At 41.4% G+C, this 20,863-nt stretch overlaps 1 protein-coding gene across 1 annotated transcript in view; it reads left to right on the top strand.

Annotated features, from left to right (window-relative positions):
* The window catches only part of ABCA13 (ATP binding cassette subfamily A member 13), a gene marked incomplete at its 3' end in the record, with an annotated part of 147,999 nt that extends 131,073 nt beyond the window's left edge, over positions 1-16,926 (top strand). The window contains exons 22-26 of the mRNA XM_008051823.1: positions 1,125-1,204; positions 1,943-2,064; positions 12,474-12,668; positions 15,585-15,749; positions 16,749-16,926. Coding sequence (XP_008050014.1) covers positions 1,125-1,204; positions 1,943-2,064; positions 12,474-12,668; positions 15,585-15,749; positions 16,749-16,926 — 740 coding nt within the window. The remainder of the gene's footprint in view (positions 1-1,124; positions 1,205-1,942; positions 2,065-12,473; positions 12,669-15,584; positions 15,750-16,748) is intronic.
* Between the last annotated feature and the right edge of the window lie 3,937 nt (positions 16,927-20,863).

Here is a 20,863-nt window from a genome sequence, read left to right as displayed (position 1 = left end):
ATTGTAGAGTTGAGGTCTCATCTGCCCAGGCGGGTCTCTAACCCGCAGGCTCAGGCAATTCACTCACCTCAGCCTCCCAAAAGTGCGGGATTACAGGCTGAGCCACCGAGCCCAGCTCCACATACTCTTAATAGGCATATGGATACATACTTTTGAAACAGCAATGTTTTCCATGACTACATTTTTAGATAGTAAAATGTAAGAGCAGTGTCAGCCAGAAGGCTAACTTCCATTGGCAATAAGAATATTAGATCTGCTGGGCTCAGTGGCTCAGCCTGTCATTCCAGCACTTTCGGAGGCCAAGGTGAGTGGATTTTCTGAGCCCGTGGGTTCGAGTCCAGCCCAGGTAACTTGGCAAGACCTCGTCTCTACAATAAAAACATAAAAAATAAAAATAAAAAAATTAGGCGTGCATGGTAGCACATGCCTGTAGTTCCGGCTACTTGCAAGGCTGAGGCAGAAGGATTGCCAGAGCCCAGCAGGTTGACACTGGGCTGGCCATGAGCATGTGGCTGCACTCCAGCCTGGGTGATGAAGTGAGACTCCAACTCAAAAAAAAAAAAAAAAAGAATATTAGATCCAAATGTCATTATCCTTCAGGCCTTACCTGGAGTACCAAATAAGTAGAAATGAGAATAAAAGTCATGATCCAAGGTTACAATACAGTACTAGTCTCTGATTTTCCTCGTATTTGATTAGCTTTGCTCGGTGTTCTAGAAGTGCAAAGCACCAGAAGAGGAAATCAGGGACTTTGTGTTCTGCAGATAACTTGTTCATAGAAAGAATGATGTTCATCTGACTCTTGCCATCCTAATTTCTCATACGTTTCATGATCCCTCCTATCCTTTACACAGTTGTGAACAGCCATTTATTATGCATCTTTAGTCCCCTGGTTCATCTTTCTTGGCAGGGGCTCTGAAAAGGAAATACTGGAGTGTGGGTACTAATGGATATTCACATACAGATGGTGTCGGGAGACATGTGTGTCTAATTGTTGGAAGAATTTTATGGAAATGTGATCTTGTTATCCAGCTCGTCTCCTGGGGACTGAGGCAGTATTATTCACTTCAACATTGTTTCTGATTTATGTTGCCTAATTTAGCTTTAATTTTCTGCCATTTTAGGTTGGCCAAAAGCCTGGAGGAAACTTGGTCCTCAGGGAATACCATGATGACTTTTCTTAGTAATTTCACAGTAACTGAGGGTAAGTATGTGCTTTTCCATGTTTGCTTGATTAAAAATTAAATTTAGTTTCTTATGTCAATATATTATTAAAATAAAACATACAGAGGAAAAGTTATGCTGTATGTGATGAATAATCATTTATAACGTGACTGGTCTTACGTACTTGGTATTTATAAAAAAATCCTAAAATCCCAGGGTACCAAAATCAAGCAGAGGAAGGAAGAGAAACTTCTGTGGTCCGAATTTTGCTCTGGCCTTGCCTCCTTGGACAAACCAGTTGGTGTCTATGAGTTTCTGTTTCCTCATCTGTTTGATTTATGCAATTCATGAGGCTTCTTTTACCATCAATAGGCTAAGTCTCAAGAACTCTGGCAAATGTTTAAATGATACTCTTCTTGTTAAAAAAAAAAAAGTGAGATAAGTAGACATATGGAAGTGAGTTCCCTATAGCACTTGGTAACTGTTCCCTAGGAAAAAGCTCTTGCTAAAGTAAATATTCTTCCTATGTATAGGTCTTAGAGAGAGTAAACCAGTGACTAGAAAATACCACATGACCTGGGATTTTGGTTTACCTGTATTATAAATTTTTTTTCATTTACTCCCAGAAGAGTAGGAAATGACTTTGTTTAGTATCTATTATAGGCTGAATAGAGTGAAGGAAACTATCCTTGTCAGGTTATGATGTTGAATTTTTTGAAAAATCAGTAATTATCTAAACGTTTATTATAAAATTATTTTCCTTGTGCTTATTTTTCAGATGTGAAAGTAAAAGATTTGATGAAGAACAACACCAAGTTGATTGAGGAGCTTCGATCTTCCATCCACCTCTCAGATGAAACTATTCATAGTATTTTAGAAGCAAACGTTTCCCACTCTAAGGTACGATGCTTCTTCTTGTCTGTCCTTTGTGCTCATGGACAGAGCCTCAGCCTGAAGTTACTGGCATTGTGTTGTTCTTTCTCTCCTCTCCCACGGCTGGGAGGGATGGGCTGCTGTACAGAAGTATAACCCGGGGCAGAAAGGAAACAAGAGAATGAGGAAGAGATCAAAGGATGTGATTGTCCCATACCAAAATCTTGGGGTCTTTAACTTCATAACATTTGCCTTTATTTGGAGTGGGAGAGGATAAAATTGGTGATGTTATTTATTCTAGTGATTTCAACTCTGATACATGACACCCCCCAACAGGTCTCTACTTGGTTCAGTAGGTATTATAAAATTCTCAAAAATATTCCAGAACAAAAACGGCTAAGAGGATCTAAACATTAACCATGTTTTCCTTTGAATAGAGAGCAGCTGTGTATCAGCTGATTACATGCTGCCCTAGGGGCTGGTTGGGAAAACCAGTGAGTAACGGCAGGCTGTGTCATCTCCAAGGCAGGAAAGCTCTAGTTAAGGCAACTGAAAAACAATGGTGAAACTATTAAAGAGCTATTACAACAAATTAAGAGATGAATAGTAATACATACTGGTGGCATCCGGATCTGGTTTATCCTTACAAGAGGGGAACAGGATAATTTCATGTTGACCATAGCAGTTATCACCTGGATCCTTAGCAGGTGCTTTTCTAAGACAGTCTTTAAGCCTTCCTAATGGGTTTTTACTTTCCTGTACAGAGAACCTTTCAGAAGTAGTAAACAAGAAACTGACTCACAAGTGAACATTTCAACTGACAGTCAACTGGGCCCCAACACACATTTAATTTCATGTCATTTCTGGTTAATTGGTTATTGTAAGCTTTACAGGTAGATTAATTAAGAATTTATCCCAATTAAGAAAGACATAGGTTGAAGCTAGGAAGGCAGAATTCAAATTACTGCATCACCAAATTACATACAGAAAGACATGTAATTTCTGTCTTCAAGGAAAAATGTCAAAAATTCAGCTTATTAGGCACCACATCTGCACGGAGATGTTGGGACTGAAGGTGGAGGGGAGGAGAGCAGAGGGTGGAAATTTCTTCTACCCACCTTGCGAGTTGCCTTAGAGAGAAATAGTGATTAGCTATGGTAGGAAATCTTTAGTTACTGATGCTTGTCACAGGAGAATGCAGAGATGACAGAATTAACTTGAATAGTTACCTAGGAATGCTTTATAAAACAAAGGTCAGATTAGCTAACTTTTGGGGTCCCTTTCAAACTCAGTCACCATATTTTGGGAGTCTAAGCTCAACTATTTTTGATTTTTGATCAGGTCACAGCCTGATTAAGCAAGCAGCCACCAGGTGTCACTGCTGTTCTACCATGGGATGGCTGTGCTTAGAGGAGGCTTATATCACAAAGTGGTAATTGCCGCGTAGATGGTTTTGCAGTGTTTTTTTGCACTTTGTGTATCTTCCTTTACTTCTCTGTCATTATAAATCATATTGTTGCCTAAGTGGTGGGACAGTTAAGTGATTGGGAGAGGTATTTAAAAAGTCACATTCTTACTATTCAAATAGATGATAAGGTTATTTGCTTTGATAGCCAAGTGTGTCCGTGAACCACATGAATCTACAGACACTAGGCAAAGAATTCATATCAGGTTAGAAGGTGACACTTTGACACTATTGTTTTTCCTGTATTGTAATGTGGACAACAGCATCATGTTATATGTGGTATATTTCCCTTATCTTTTTTCCTCATCTTCTCTACTGTAGTTTTAGTTAGTTTGCAAATCATGACATCACATCAGTCCAAACTGTTGGTGACCTGCAGGGAATACTTTTCAGCAGTGTTAAGACCCTGGAAAAATTGTAGAAATATTCATTCATTCCTTCATTTATTTGCTTAAGATGTTCCTGCATGTCAGGCGTGGTCTCAAAAGCTGGGACTCCAAGTCCCTGTTCCAAGGGAGTGAATGCTCTTTGGGTGATGACACAGTCAATATGTAAGCAATGATGGGCAGTATAAGTTAAAAGACTGGAATGTTCTGTGAAGCATATAGAACACAGCGATGGGGACAGGAGGTCCCTGGGAGCCTCCTTGGGCAGGTATATTTGGAGATCAGACAGGAATGGTGGTGAACTTTGTGAGAAGAATCACAATGCTAGGGGCATCATAGCAAAGGATCAGAGGCAGGAAGGAGGACATAGAGGCAAAGGCAAAAGCTGGTACCATCTTTCTTTGCTGCCTGTTTCCCTGACTGCAGAGAACCTGCTGTGGGTACCTTTGGGAAGTTCTCTCTTGCAGAGCTCAGTTCTGTAACATCAGCATCACCCAATTACAACCACAAATCATGGATGCATGGGGCGTGTTGGCATGGAACAAGTCTAGCACAGCCTTGGGTCCTGGACTTGGATCCCCTCTTCCTCACCTATGAAGCACCTATCTGCTGTATGATTCCTGTGTTTCAGGTACTCATCCAAATTAACAGTGCCTTCCTTCTTTGCATTGAGCCAGATTTTATTCTTTTAAAATTAACAGTGAGGTCAAGACCCCAAATAGATTGAGAGTAATCAGAGGGTATGTCTTTTGCTCTCTTATTTTCTATACTAAACAACTAAGCAGCATTTGGATGACCTTTTAAGGAAAAATACTTGGAAGATAAATGTTTTCCACAATCCTCAGTGGATTTGTCCTCCTTTCCCCAAGATTCTTAAAGAAGATGGGAGAGAGTCCGGGCTCCCCAGAGAGTAATAATCTCTTCTGGGAGGTTCCTCCAAATGGAAAGGTATTCTGAGACTTCTCTCAAGTAGACAGGATGGAGTTTGGTGAATCTAGATGAATTTCCCTATCTCACTTGAGTCTGGTCCTGTGGGATGGTTCTGTGTGTTGTTTCATTAGCAGAGCTGTCTGATACAATTTTTGATTTTTAGAGAGAGAAATTCCTTACAAGAACTCAGCAATGTTACATATTAACATTTGTTATAGTTCATGGAGTTTGTCTTCTGAAAAACTCCAACATATAGTTCTTGGTAAAACTCCCGGCTCGGTGGCTCAGCCTGTAATCCCGCGCCTTTGGGAGGCTGAGGTGAGTGGATTGCCTGAGCCCGCGGGTTTGAGACCTGCCTGGGCAACTTGGCAAGACCTCATCTCTACAATAAATCAAAAAATTAGCCGGGCATGATAGCGCGTGCCTGTAGTTTCAGCTACTTGGAAGGCTGAGGCAGAAGGATCGCTGGAGCCCAGCAGGTCGAGGCTGCGGTGTCCAGGTGCGGCCACTGCACTCCAGTCTGGGTGACAGAGTGAGACTCCAACTCAAAAAAAAAAAAAGAAAGAAAGAAACTCCCTTCAGAGTAAGTACTAGCCCAAATCTCATTCTGAAAGAGAAAAAAATGTGTGAAAAATAATTGGGCTGGGTTTGGTGGCTCAGCCTGTAATACCAGCACTTTGGAAGGCTGAGGCGAGTAGATTGCCCGAGTCTGTAGGTTGAGACTACCCTAGGCAACTTGGTGAGGCCTTGTCTCTACAATAAAATAAAAAATTAGGTAGTGCATGCCTGTAGTTCCAGCTCCTTGGAAGGCTGAGGCAGAAGGAATGCCAGAGCCCAGTAGGTCAACGCTGGGGTGGCCGTGAACGTGTCACTGCACTCCAGCCTGGTTACAGAGTGACACTCCAACTAAAAATAAAGAAATAAATAAATAATAAAATAATTAATCTGTGGCTAGATTTTGGGATTTTTTGGACCACGTGGAGGGATTTGACAAGGCATCTCCTGGAACCAGGCATCTCCTGTTATGTACACTGTCATCCTGGAGGGAGCTCATCCTAGGCTGCAACCTTGATCCATGACCATAATATCACTAGATTGAAGCTATGGTCCTTGTAATCCGGGGTACCCAGGATTAAGCACACATGCCCATCCTTTCCCACTGGCTCAGTCTCTGGTGCTCATAGGGTTGGACTCTTCTCCTGTTTGATTTGTCATTCCCACAGGGTGTTCTCACTCAACGTGGTAGGTTCTCATTCAGCATTCACTAAGACGAAGTGAAACTCTGGCGTTCCTTCTTCCATTAATCAGCTAGAGCTTTTTTAGGTCTATGAAAGCCACGTATGGTGCTAAATGCATTTGCGTTTCATTTAACTCCCTCAGAGCAAGCTGTTTCTCTCCTTTTTAAGGTAAGTGTGGTACCATGAAAGTCATAACTGTGGAGGGGGCTGAATTAAAATCCAGGCCTCTGAACGCCAGCTGTCCTATCCTTCCATCACATGTTGCTGTTGCTTCAATGATGAAGGATAGTTTTAAGTAAATTGCTGCTTGCTGATGCATTTGTTCTCTTCCTACTTTCAGTTATTCTTTGCACCTTTCTTTTCCTATTACGTAAATGCGCCTGAACTGAAATTTCAGGATTGGCATTGAGCTCTGCAAAAACTCTTCTTGCTGCTTCTGACCGAGTATTCTAACTTTCAAAGTGTTTTTAATCCTGACTAGATCCTTGCAAAGTGTCATTTGTCCTTCTCAACTTCACCAGTCACCAAGAAGATGAGGGTATCACCTGTCTGTTTGCTTGCACCATTAGTGCAGAAGGATGATCATAGCCTGGGAAGGTGCCGTTTTTCAGTTTCTTTGGGCTCTTAAATCAGTCACAACATGTATTCTGAGTGTTCTGGTGACTTACTAGCCTGATAATTTTATTATCAAAAGCAAACAACTTTATATTGACACAGACTATTCATGGTGACTCTACCGACGTGGTTTCTAGTAATCTCCTTTTTAACCAAGGGTTTATGCATCATCTGCTGGATAATCTATGGTCACAATTCTTCCAGAGTGGATGTTGTCATCTTTCAGCGATTTCTAAAGTCTTCTTTAAAAAATAAAACTGAGGTAGTTTTCATTTCCTCCATGACTTCTTAAATAGATAAACAGTAGAACTGTGACCCTGTCTGAAGGCATAAAAGGAGAGTAGTAACTGGAAATGGAGTGTGTGGGGGAGAGGACACACACTTTCTGTGGCTTCATTGAAGAACTGCTGCCAGCCTAGTGCCTGGCTCACTGGGCAAGGGCACTGTTGGTGATGCCCTAGAGGTCAGCTGCCCAGGAACAGTACAGGGTGGGGAGGAGCAGGAAGGAATGTGGTGCTAGTCCACAGACCTCTCAGCATGCTGCTTTACTCCTTCCAGTGCAAAGGTGGCTCTCTTTAGGCTGGTGGAAACAAAGAAGGAATGAATGAGTTCTCTCATGGTCTTAAGGGTAAGCTGCATTCTCAACCAATAAACCTGTCTAATTTTTCTTGATCATTTTCTTTAAATAATCTGTCAGTCATACCTGTGTTGTTCTGGTAGTTACTGATGATCATTATCACTAATAATTATCATTATCGAGCACTTTCATTTGCTATCTTTTGAACGGAGAACTTGACATCTCATTGAAGTCTTCTAATGACTGCTGGGTTTTGTGATCACCTTCACTGAGCCTCGTAGACATTAAGTGACTTTCTTCTTTCCTTCTTCCCTCCTTCCTTTCCTCTCTCCCTCCCTCCCTCCATCTTTCTCTCTCTTCTTTCTTTCTTTGTCTCTCTCTCTCCTTCTCCCTTTCCCTCCCCCTCCCTTTTTTCTTTTCTCTTTCATCTCACTCTGTTGTCCAGGCTGGAGTGCAGTGGCACAGCCACAGCTCAAGGTAGCCTCAACCTCTTGGGCTCAAGTGATTCTTCTGCCTCAGTCTCCCAAGCGGTTGGGATTACAAACATGTGCCACCATGCCCAGCTAATTTTTTGGTTTATTGTAGAAACAAGATCTTGCCATGTGATCCAGGCTGGTCTTAAACTCCTGGGCTCAAACAATCCTTGGTTTCCCAAAGTGCTGGGATTACAGGCGTGACTTGCCACACCTGGCCTAGTTTTCCAGCAGTCATGCAGCATGAGCTGGAGTCTGTATCACCGACCTTGTGGCTTCAGTCCTTTTAGATGGGTCCTCATAGCTTCCTCTGCTCTCTGATACTCAACTTTGGTATGTGCCTCTTTATCCCGTGAGCACATCTGAGCTCAGATGAGGTCCTGAAAACAGAGGGCCACATTGCTCCACTCTGAAATGTGCAGGGTCTACTTTTTAACATTTGCCCTAATTTCACCTTTTTGTCCTACAAATACCAACTTGGCAGAGTCTGTCTACCCTGATATCTCCAGTGTTCCCAAGTCAATGCCAGTGTTTTCTTTCTGATCACAACTAGATAGTGTAATCAGCATTCTTAATCAATCATCCCATCTAATTTTCATTTATCTTTTTCTTTAAATATCCTGTAAGTCAAACCTGTGTTTCTGCTGGTAGCTGCTGATGGCTTGCCAGTAATAACAGTCCCTCCCATGCTTCCCCTGCACGTCTGAGTCTACAATGATCAGCTGAGCGACATCGAGACCATCTCTGATGCTCTGCTCTAAACAGAATTAGGGTTTCTACAGATGTCCAGTAAACAAGCCCCTGCTAAAAATGCAAACATCTCTCCTAGGGACAGAGCATTGTCATTTTTAGACCAGATAAATACCCAGATAGCTATCTAAGTGGCTGAGTGTGTGTGTAGGCTCACCGGGTGAGAGGCATCTACCCTGGCTTCCTGGCCCCCTTGCAGCTTTACCAGCCACATGCGGACACAGAGTAACAGCAGCAAGTGTTTCTTGTCATTTGCAATATTAGCCTAAGTAAGCCCTAAATTGAAAGGCACCGGCTTGACTTTGAATGAGAGTCACATGTCTCCAGCCAAGCAAAACTGAGCATTGTCTTGGTTTTTTGTTATTCTCCTCCACCCTGCTCCCACCTGCTTTCAGACAAGTGCTTTTTAAACAGAAAAATCTGGGAATAGTAAATTTTGAATACAGGCAACTTTGAATAGTAGAGAGGTAAACAATAGTAAACAGAAGCTACAGAGAAGGGATGTAAGCAAATATGCCTCCAGGGCATTCTGTTGCCTTTGTGTGTTGTGATTATGGAGATTCTGTGTGACAGCATGTGGGACCCTCCCTGTTTGGTAAAGAGACATGTCAAACATTCTAGGACAAATTTTTTTTTTTACCCTGGGATTAAATTCTAAGAAGTTCACTGAATATAATATTTCATGGAGCCGGCTGTGTGATGCACTAGAAAATACTTAAGACAAAGACTGTAACAAATGCAGAAAAGACTTTCATTGGGTCAGTTTAGGTTGGTTCTTATGAAAAACTGGGAGCAAGTCCTCTGGAATTGGGATTTTGGATGAGCGTCATTAAAAATAAAAATTTTTTTGTGCAGAAACCCATTTTATGGAACTGATCAAAAAGGGACTGCTCTAATTATAGCAAAGGGTGGGTGCCCATATCCCACACCCCATCCTTCCCCTGACACCTCCCTCTCCCTGTGAGTCAGGGACATTAAGAACAGGACATTAAGAAAAACTTCACCAAAGTAAGTCTACATCATGTAAGTCGCATGTGGAAAAAGGGCTTCTTGGTACAGTAGTGATGAAAGAACATTCTTTCTTAATGATTTAAAATGTATACTAGCATACTAGAGTATTCTAGCCATTTGTGATGATTAATTTTGTGTGTCAGCTCGGCTAGGCCATGATACCCAGATGATATTTGGTCAAACGTTATTCTAAATGTCTCTGTGAAGGTATTTTTTTTTGGAAGAGATGAACAGTTGAATCAGAAGACTTTTTTTTTTTTAAATTTTTAATTTTAAGTATGTGGGGTACAATTCAGGGTTAGGTCTGCAAAATCAGAAGACTTTGAGTAAAGCATATTACTTGCCTTAATGTGATTGGACCTCATCCAATCAGTCAGAGGCCTTTAGGAAAAATATCCTGAGGTCCCCCAAGGAAGAGGGAATTCTATTTCTAGACTCAAGCTGAGATATCTGTTCCTCCCTGGGTTCTCAGCCTGCATGCCCACTGTGCAGATTTGGGACTTGCCAGCCCCCAAAATGGCATGAATCAGCTCCTTACAACAAATCTCTCTCTGTATAAGATATGTGTCACTTAATGCCTGGGATATGTTTTGAGCAATCTGGCATTAGGCAATTTTGCCATTGTGGGAGCATCATAGAGTGTACTTATACAAACCTGGATGGTCTAGCCTGTTATACACCTAGGTTACGTGGCTAGCCTATGGCTCCTAGGCTACAAACCTATGTGGTATCTCACTGTCCTGAATACTGTAGGCAATTGTAACATAATGGTATGTATTTGTATATCTAAACATATCTAAACATAGAGAAGGTACAGTAAAAAATTCGGTATGAAACCTTAAAAAATGGTCCATCTATACAGAACACATACTGTGACTGGAGCTTGTAGGACTGGAAGTTTCTCTGGATGAGTTGGTGGGTGAGTGGTGAGAGAATGTGAAAGCCTAGGATATTACGGTACACTATTGCATAAACACTGTGTTCTTAGGCCATACTAAATTTATAGGAAATATTTTTCTTCAGTAATAAATTAACCTTAGATTACTGTAACATTTTTACATTACACAATTTTTAATTTTTTTAAACTTTTGACTTGTTATAACACTTAAAACATGAACACATTGTAGCGCTGTACAAAAATATATTTTCTTTACATCTTTATTGTATGAACTTTTTTCTATTTAAAAATTATTTTGCTTTATTTCACTTGAAATTGTTTTTTGTTAAAGACTAAGACACGAACACACACATTAGCGTAGGCCTACACAAAGTCAGGATGATCAATACCACTGCCTTCTACCTTCACGTCTTGTCCCACTGTAAGGCCTTCAGAAACAATAACACACGTGGCATTATCTCCTGTGAGAACAATGCCTTCTTCTGGAACACCTCTTGAAGGACCTGCCTGAGGATATTCTATAATTTTTTTTAATAAGTAAAAGTGCGCTCTAAGATAATGATAGAACTGTAGTTTAGTCAACATAAACCAGTAACAGTTGCTTATTGCAATTAAGTATTATATACTGTACATAATTGTATGATACCCTTGCTAGGAGTAGGTTTGCTTGCACCAGCATCACCACAGACAGGTAAGTAATGTGTTGTGATACAATGTTACAATAGTTAAGACAGGAATTTTTCAGCTCCATTGTAATCTTATGGGGCCACCATTCTATGTGCAGCTCACTATTATACACCAGATATCGACATTTTGTCAACAATGGACCTCATATATGATAGTGGTCTCATAAAAGTATAATACCATATTTTAACTCAACCTTTTCTATGTTTAGCTATATTTAGATACACAGATACTTATCATTGTGTTACAATTGCCTACAGTATACAGGACAGTAACATGCTGTACAGGTTTGTTGTCTAGGAGCAATAGGCTAGACCATAAATGCCTAGATGTGTAGTAGGCTAGACCATTTAGATTTGTTGTAAGTATACTCTATGACCTTCACACAATGGTGAAATTGCCTAACTGCATTTCTCAGAACATATGCCTTTTGTTAAGGGACACATAACTGTACATACATACACATACACACACATATATACAATGTTGGTTTTATTTCTCTGGAGAACGCTAACTAATGCATGATTCTTGACTTTTTTTGTGGCATTTTATGACATATGAACTCATCTGGTGAGTTCTACTTGATCTCAGGACTCCTAATCAGGGCACAGTAGCTCCTGTTGACAAGAGTTGGTGCACTTTGGCCTCTCTTAGCCTGGGTGTTTTACAACAATCATAGCACGAAGAGCATAAACGTAGAACAGGAAGTGTGGTTTTTGTTTTCTTTTACTTTGTAATTTGGCATATTGCAAAGGGCATTAACTGAAAGGCAAGCCAAAACGAAGCACCTCAGAGCCTTCGATTGTTGTACAGAATACTAATGAACTAGAAACGGATGCAAGTTCTCCTCAATGCCTCCTTCTGAGTTTATTTATTTTTCTTTTCTCTCTCTCTCTCTTTTTTAAATAACAAGCTTTGTAATCCTGTTTTCAATCTGTTTTGCCCCATGGAGGTGGCAAAAAATAACAGTTTCACACTGATAACACTGAAAAGCAAAAGCTGATAAACTGAAAACAAAACGTAAGAATTAATATCAGAAAAAGAAGATACAAACACTAACTACGAGGACAGCATCCGGAGTGTGTGGGGTGTGGGGTGTGGGGTGTGGGGCAACTGTCTGGGGTGAGTCCTCCAGAGAGCAGAGGGAGGAAAGGTTTGGGAACACTGTTCCCAAACCCTCAAGGCCAAGTTGCATAAGAAGTCAGAGAATAATCTGCACATTTCAGAGACATTTCCAACCAAAATGTTGAAAACAGAGCCACAGGCTGGGCTCTGTGGATCTTCAGCTCAGTCCCCAGCGTGTTGGGAAATACACTCTGGGCGCCTCCTCCTTGACGGATCTCTGAGTCTGAGGCCAAGCACAGACTGTCCTCGCTGCTCTCATCTGTGATCTTCATGCTTTGAAACAGGTTCTCTCTAGTGTCCTCACCATGGCTCTGTCTGGAAAGTGTGATGAGGAAATCCTTCATCTCCTGCTGACATTTCCTGAGGATGAAAAATCGTGGTTTGCCACTAAGGAACTCTGTGGCCTGCCGGGGTCACAAGTGTATCCGCTGATTGTGTTGATGATTCGAAACCTGAACCTGCGATCTTTCATCTACAAGGTATGGAGGGCTTTGCCAGCTAGGGCAGTGGAACTTATGAAGAGCGCCATGCAGTGCTATGTGAAGAGTAGAGTATGTCCTGGGCACGCAGCGGCTGGACACCAGCACTGGGCCACTCTGTGGCAGCCTTTGCCAGTCTCTGGTGTCATCTGTTGGCTAATTCCAGGGTGCTGCTCAAGAAGAATTTGCCACAACAAAGGGATATTGAGGAGACCCTTCAGGGGGCCTTTGGAGTCAGGTGCATCAGGGTACTGGCACAGCGTTGGTGGTGGTCTTCACTCTCAATATGGCACAACCAACAGCAAAAAAAAAACAAACAACAAAACACCACTGGCCTCTAGCGCTAGGTATTCCCTCCTCTGAAGGCCATCTTCTTGGAGTGTGCTTGGGAAGCCTGGGAGTATGTGGGGTCCACTCCGGAGCTGCCCAGGTCAGGAGCTGCTCCCCTACCATGGTGGACCTGTCAGTAGAAAGTGTCCAGGACTGCCCTGGAGAAGGTGTGGGGAGGTGGGAGCATGGGAAGGCCCTATGCTTGCAGGTTCTTTACCTGCCCATGATACTCCCACGTATAGCATTGTGAGGGTGTGGAGGGGTTGCAGGAACCTCAAGACGATACCATCTGCAGGAGGGGGTTGGAGGTGGAAGGTGAGCGAGACCTCAGGCAAACCCAAGTCCAGGTCCTTCGTGAGGCCTGAGGGTCCTTCGTGGAGGCCACTCAGTTCCCAACCTTAGCTCCCTGCTGTTGGGGCGGCCCCTTCCAGAAATTCTTCCTTCTTCTGGCTTCCACTGTTTGAATCTTTACTTAAGTTTCTGGAAAATTTATTCCTTGCCCTTAGCATTGTTTTTCCTTTAGGAATATAGCTCACAACATCAGGGTTAATCAGGGGGACTGCATGGTGTGCAGTATGGCAAGGAGGCTGATGGCATTCCAAGTCTGGGAGAACAATCTTGTGGGCAGGAAAGGGTTGGTTTGCCATTCCAGTTATTCATGGCCTTCTTCACTTCCACAACCCAAGAATCCAGTGGGTAAATGTTGGAACGCATACCCACACACGCACACACGCACACGTACGCACGCACACGCACACACACACACACGTTCAGGGAGCAAATATTAAATTTCAGAACTGATGCATTTTAAAACCAAAAGTCGAGGGTAAGCATTTCCTGTGTCCCCATGATTTGAGAGCCCACCTCATCCCCTAGAGTTAATATTTCCGGTTAACACACAGAACGGTTTAGTTCTGCATTTGTTCCCACAGCCAATATTTTAGCGGCTGTTCTGTTATGCACACAAAGGTATTTGAGATGAGGATTTTTAAGGGGCCCCATAATTACTGAGATAAAGGCCACCATTCATGCCAAGATTTCTTTGGAGGATGAGATAATGGGTTGGGTTCAGTCTCCCAGACACAGTGGGAGTGGCACCACCATCAATAGCAACAGCTCCTGTTTGCCAGGTCCCCTCTATATGCACGGCCTGTGACAGTTGATCAAAGGCAAGACGTTGCTCAGGGATGGTAGGGCAGTCCCACACCTGCAGTCACGGGCATCCATGTGAGGATCCCAGCGGGGCTCCAGCCCACTCCAGGTCCTCGTGTGTTCTGCTTTATTAGGCTGACCATGAATTCCTTGGTCATGAAGCCTTCTGCAACACACAATTTGCTATTTTATTTATTTTTACTTTACTAATATTTGTGATACTAATTTGGCACATTCGCCTGGACTGTCAGTGCTACAGCAGAATCCCAGGCACTCCCCACCCTAAGTCATGGGTCGCTGTGTGCCATTTCTAAAGGGCAGCTATAATTAGAGTGGTGGGCAGAAGAAGGTACAAAAACTGCCCGCCGTTTCCCCTTCTTGGGTTGTCTCTCTTGTCAAATGGAGGGAATTATTATTATTAGCAGAGCACATCTGCGAAGGATGGAGCTGTGATCTTGGGGCCCTGAGTGTCAGCTGCAGGGCCAGCTCCCAAGTGGCAGGAGCAGAACCTCAGTGAGCAAAGATAAAGGAGCAGTGATGATGAGGGAGGAGGCCCCGCCCCAGTCTGGAAAAGTTGAAATTCAGCAGGCAAATGACAGAGGGAGGAGAGTTGTCTTGAGTTTTCCTGCCTGAAAAGCATTTGCTCATCTACCCATTCATCCAGCAAATATGTACTGAGCAACTGATATTCCCAGATGCTGTCCTATGTCAGGTAGCTACATAAATGACCAAGACAGAAAACAAAACAAGCAAACAAATAAATAGCAACCAAAAACCCTAGACAAACCCTGCCTTTAAGGAATTTAGTCTAGAAACTGAGACTATGCAAATAACAAGTAAAATTCATAACATGTGAGGTGGGGATAGCACACGTAGCTTTCTAAGGTCACTGATATTTTTAAAATATCTGAGGTAAATTCACAGCCTGGAGCCTTCTAGCTGTGAGACTCCAGGAAGCCCTGTAATATCTTCCAGTTTCCTCATCCACAAAATGAACACTATAATGCACATCCCCATGGTATCGGAAAGGCTGAAATGGTGTGTGAACCTCACAAATACAGTAAGGCAGTAGATAAATGTAAATTCTTTCATATATAAGCATTGCTTATATTTTGAATCTCATCTTAAATTTCTACCTTAGTCGCCTCAAAGGTACAAAAAATATTTTGTTAATAATTTGAATTTTAATGATGGATCACATTTGTTTGTGGTTTCCATTTTAATAATTTAGTGTACTCCAAAGAACTGAACTATATTATATATACACACACTCTAATAAAGACAACTTTTATATAATACAACAAAGATGTCTCTGAAGTTCAAGGGAGAATAAAATCAAATGACCCAGTCTTCACTTTTCAAAAGGTGATGGTAAGAGTTAAAGTACAGTGTTGGGTGTGTCATGTTGTATTGTTTTTGTTTTTGTCCTTGAAGACTCTGATACCTTCTGAAGGAAATGGCTTGCTCAGCTCCCTGTTAGATGTAGTTTCCAGTCTCAGCTCCTTGCTTGCCAAAGCCCAGCATGTCTTTGAATACCTCCCTGAATTTCTTCACACATTTGAAATCTCTGCCTTGCTAGATATGCCAGACTTTCAACAGGTATGTGTTTCATCTTCGCCCCTAGAAAGATATTCAATTTTTTTCTCTCTCCGTATTTCCTCTTTTTGCCTTTATTTATCTTCTCACCTGTAGAATTTGCCTGAGACAGCAAAATACAAGAGTGGAAATAGCTTTTAATATCTCTGGAGGCAACGGGATGGCACAGCATCAGGCCTGGCATCTGAAATTGCCATTGTTGATCCACACTGCACCCATGGGGAGACTGGGACAGTGCGTGCATTGTCTAGGACTTAAGAAATTATGAACGCAATTATTACCACAGATGAGATGTCAAGGGCCTGTTTAACTTCATTCAGAAAGCAAATTGCTTTCAAAAACCTTAAAACATTTATTTACATATAAGTAATTGGCTTACAAATTGAAGATCATTTGCTACGAATGTAAACACAAACTGGAATGAGGTTGGTGGCTTGATATTAGTTTTCGCTTGAACTCTCTTTGCTTGGGATGGAACTGACTCTGCACAGGCATGGAGGAGAGTGGGATTGTCTAGGGTGGGAGGTTTAGAATAAGGAGCCAGATAGCAATGTCTTCAGAACCTCTGTGGAGGGAGAATGTCAGTAAGTCCACCAGCTGATGGGCAATTTGTGTAGCTCTTAATTATTGGGGTAATTTGATGGTGTAGACACACATTAAGACTATTAATTAGTCCAAGTTAGTGATATTTTTATGGATTAATAACTTATTATTAGATAAATAATGAGTTGCTATTGTGTGTGTGTCTGTGTGTGTGTGTGTGTGTGTGTGTGTGAATGTGAATGTGAGAGAGACATTTTCCTCTTCTACCAAGTATGTTGGCCAGAAAATCGTTGCAGTGATTTGAATCGTATCCCTAGGCCAGAAAAGTCTAAAGCAGAGATCCCATTCCTTTGACTTGTCAAACATCTTGTACATCAAAGGGACTACACTTTCAGAAGTATGCAAGGGAATTGTTTTAAGTCATTATGTACTTGCAGTTTATTGTTCTTATATTTTCAGGTTTTACAAAATGCCCAGGCCCGAAGTTCAGCCTTTGGTTCTTTCCAATCTGTGATGAAGATGGTTTGCAAGGACCAAGCATCGTTCCTGAGTGATTCTAACACATTCATTAATTTGCCCAGAGTTAATGAACTCCTGGAAGATGACAAAGAAAAATTCAACATTCCTGAAGATTCAAGTAAGACTATAATCATCTATATTTGTTGAGATTAATTTGTGTCTTGAAAATTGGCTCTGTTTTATACTTAATATTCTGTATGTATAGAAATTTACTACATACTGGCATAGAATCTTCTTGTTTCTACTGCCTGATTGTCCACAAATGCTGGCATGACAGCTGGCTTTGGAAGGTCCTTGTACACAGACTAACCCCTCTACTTTTGTCACTAAGAAACTGTGTCACCAGGGAAACTGAGTCACACCTGAAACCTCAGCCCCTTAGGCTTCCCAGGCTAACCAGTATTGGAGCAGGATCAGTCACAAAGACTGCAAGCACCATTTTGGTCTGTGCAAAATGGCTATATCTTATAACAAAGAGAACTTATCTGTGGCCACCTCCAAATTTGCTGCCCATAAAGCTCAGGTGCAAATGAATGCAGATTCATCAGTGATTTTTTGGCCCCATTTTAAGTGAATATGTATTTATTAGAAAGGCAGATTAAACACTGCTAATGAGGGCTTGGAGTTTAGATAGTTCAGCTTTGCCAGTTGTACATTTTTTGTTTCTTTGCTTCTTTTTTTGAGTTGGAGTCTCACTCCATCACTCAGGCTGGAGTACAGTGGCACATTCATGGCCACCTCAGTGTCGACCTGCTGGGCTTGGGCAATCCTTCTGCTTCAGCCTTCCAAGTAACCTGAACTACAGGTGTACACTATTATGCCTGGCTAATTTATTTATTTATTTATTGTAGAGGTAAGGTCTTGCCAAGTTGCCTGGGCTGGTCTTGAACCCTTGGGCTCAGGCAATCCTCTCGTCTCAGCCTCCCAAAGTGCTGAGATTACAGGCTGAGCCACCGAGCCTGGCCCAGTTGTGCATTTTTGGTGACATTATTTTGTATGTCTGCATCATGTTAGTGGTATCTATAACAAGGAAACCATAGCACTTAGGTCATCAACTTGCTGTGAGCTGTAATTGAGATGAGTATTAGCACCTTAGCATAATGGTTTAAATGTGTATTCGTTTTCTATGCTGCATGACAAATTGCTGCACACTTAGTGTCTTAAGACAACATGCATTCAACATCTCATGGTTTCTGTAGGTCAGCATCCAGGCTTGGGATCTTACAAGGCTGTAATGAGGGTGTTGGCCAGTACTGGGGTCTTATCTGAGGCTCAGGGTGTTGTTAGCAGAATTATTCTCCTTGAAGCTGCCAAACTCATGGGGGCTGTGTCTTCAAGGCCAGCAAGAATATCTCTTGACTCTTTTAAAGAGTTTACCCAATGCTTAGCCAGGATGCTTGATTGCTCAGACCTTTTAATGAACTCCAAGTCAACTGATTTAGGGACCTTATTTGCATCTTCAAAATTTCCTCACCTCGGTTGTGAAACCTAATCATGTGCATGGCACTCATCACATTCACAGATTCTTTCTGCACTCAAGGGCAGGAAATCACGCAAGGTGTGAATTCCAGGGACTCATTTTAGAATTCTTCCTACCACACCCAAGACGTACCTTTACTCATATATACTTAGTGCCTGTGCGGAACTGAGGACAGTTGGTGTTGGTGGAACCGGGGAGGAGAAGGAGCAGGGAATTCTCCAAGAGTTGGAAGCGTGGGGTCAGGGGCAGATAGCAATGTCCTCCAAGCTAGCTTAGAGGCAGCATGTCAGTATATTTAGCAGCTGATAGACAATTTGGATAGCTGTCCGATACTGGGTTAGGTATTAATAATAAACGGTTTTGTTGTCTCTTTTCCTGAACTTCATCTTCTCTTCTTTTTGCCTTTGGGATTCTTGAGGGTTGATTGATTCATGCATCTAATTCAATCATTCATCCACCCTTCCATCCTACTATCCATCCATGCTCTCATCCAATCTTTCACCTGATATTGAGGATCAGTTTTTATTGGTCCTTTCATATTTATGATTTCAAATGATTGTCACACTAATTGTTAGAGGATATCTGTGCCCTGTTTTCCAAGTGACATCATGGAAGCTCAGAAAAGGTTAAGTGACTTGCCCATGTTCACAAGTGGTAGATGTCAGGATTCCTGGCTTTAAATATTTAGTTTTGTGCATATAATGCTTATGTCTTTTTTGTGATAAAATTGCTCCTGACTATACTAAACTTGCAATGTAAAGAGTAAGCTATTAAATTTCAACAAGAGCAACCAGTATAATTAATGTTTTAAAATGTCATCATGTAGTCATGCTCTTAATTTATACTTTAGGGAAATATTTCTATAATTTTATTGTACTTGCCAAATAAAAATATTTTCAAATGGAATTTTGGAAGATGAAATTAGCAGTTAAAATAATCACAACAGCACTCTTCATACTTTGAATATTTATGAGTCTTGATATCAAAGCTAAGATAATATTTTTATTTTAAATATTCTCTTTTTGGGAAAAGAACTGGTTATTCTGAAGTATTTATTGTGAACGTTAAACCTTACAGTATTTGATTACTACTCATTATGGTGATGAAAGTTCTACTTTCATCAGGTACCTATTGATTTAGACAATTTAGTTAAGTAAATCTTTAATTGAAACCAAGTAGCATCACAACGATGAGAGTCACCAAGAGGAATTAAGTGTTTGAGTGAAAATTAGGCAATTCAGCATATCAAAAGTAATAAGCTGGATAGTTCTGCATAGGTGCACTAAAAACAACCAAGTAGTAACTTGTGAAGCTGACTTTATAAGAGACACTTATTTCTGGTCTCAGTATTGTGACTGTTGAAATGAGAACTTTCTTGATTAAAAGCCAGGATTATTTTTCTAATTACCATTTTCATATTCCAATGTCCATGTCATTGTTTGGTACTTTCACTGATAACTAAATTTGCAGATGTGAGAGTCGTGCATCCCCTCCATTGAAGTCATTCGAGTGAACATACTATCATGAAGTTTCTTATGAGTTAAGAAACTGTAGGAGACGGGGCAAGATGGCGACGGCATAGGTGAACTGGTGAGATTCTCTGAACGGACCAAGACTGCAAACTGCTGAATAGACAGACTGTAAAGCAGAGGGAAAAGTGAACAAAACCAGAAGACCCTCATAAGGAAGAACAGGTCATTGCAGAAGAGAAATAAAAGCAACCCCACCTTCCCTCAAAAACAGAATTGAAGAGGGGGAGGGAAAGGGGTAAAAGAAGAAAAATCTACAGAAATGAAGAAAAACCAAAAGAAGAGTATGGGTCTCTCCCAGACGCCTGGGAGAGCAGACACTGAGAAAATTGACTTTGGAATACAAACAATGAAAAGTCCCCAGAATGAAGGGTCTCAAAATGCAAATGTAGATATCAAAACAATAATGGAGAGACTAAAAAGAATTGAGGAGACACAAGAAGAAACTAGGAAGGAGCTGATATCTGAGATAACAGTAATAAAGAATACTGTGAATGAAATAAATAACAAATTGATAAGCATGGAAAGCAGAATTACCCAAGCAGAAGAAAGAATCTCAGAGCTTGAGGACCAAAATATAGAAATAACCCAAACTCTTAAAAACACAGAAAATAAGCTAAAAAAGACAGAACAAAACCTTCAAGAGATGAGTGACTACCTCAAGAGGCCTAACCTAAGAATAATCGGACTCCCTGAGGCAGAAAGAGAAACAGAGACCACATTGGAACAAACTTTCCACGAGATCATTCAAGAAAATTTCCCTCATCTAATCAGTGATACAAAAATTCAAACACAAGAGATTCAGAGAACCCCCGCAAGACAACAAATGAGAAGACCAACTCCTAGACACATAATAATTCGCCTAAATAAAGTAGGCACAAAAGAAAAAATCCTAAAGGCAGCAAGAGAAAAAGGCCAGATCACCCACCATGGAAGACCAATCAGAATAGCAACAGATTTATCTGCAGAAACCCTGCAGGCTAGGAGAGCTTGGAGCCCTATCTTCAAAGTCCTAAAGGATAAACAATTTCAACCAAGAATAACCT

The sequence above is a fragment of the Carlito syrichta genome, unplaced genomic scaffold, assembly GCF_000164805.1.
Source record: "Carlito syrichta isolate Samal-C Ts95f unplaced genomic scaffold, Tarsius_syrichta-2.0.1 Scaffold236645, whole genome shotgun sequence".
In the NCBI taxonomy this organism is placed as follows: Eukaryota; Metazoa; Chordata; class Mammalia; order Primates; family Tarsiidae; genus Carlito; species Carlito syrichta.
This window is presented reverse-complemented; position numbering and strand designations above follow the sequence as displayed.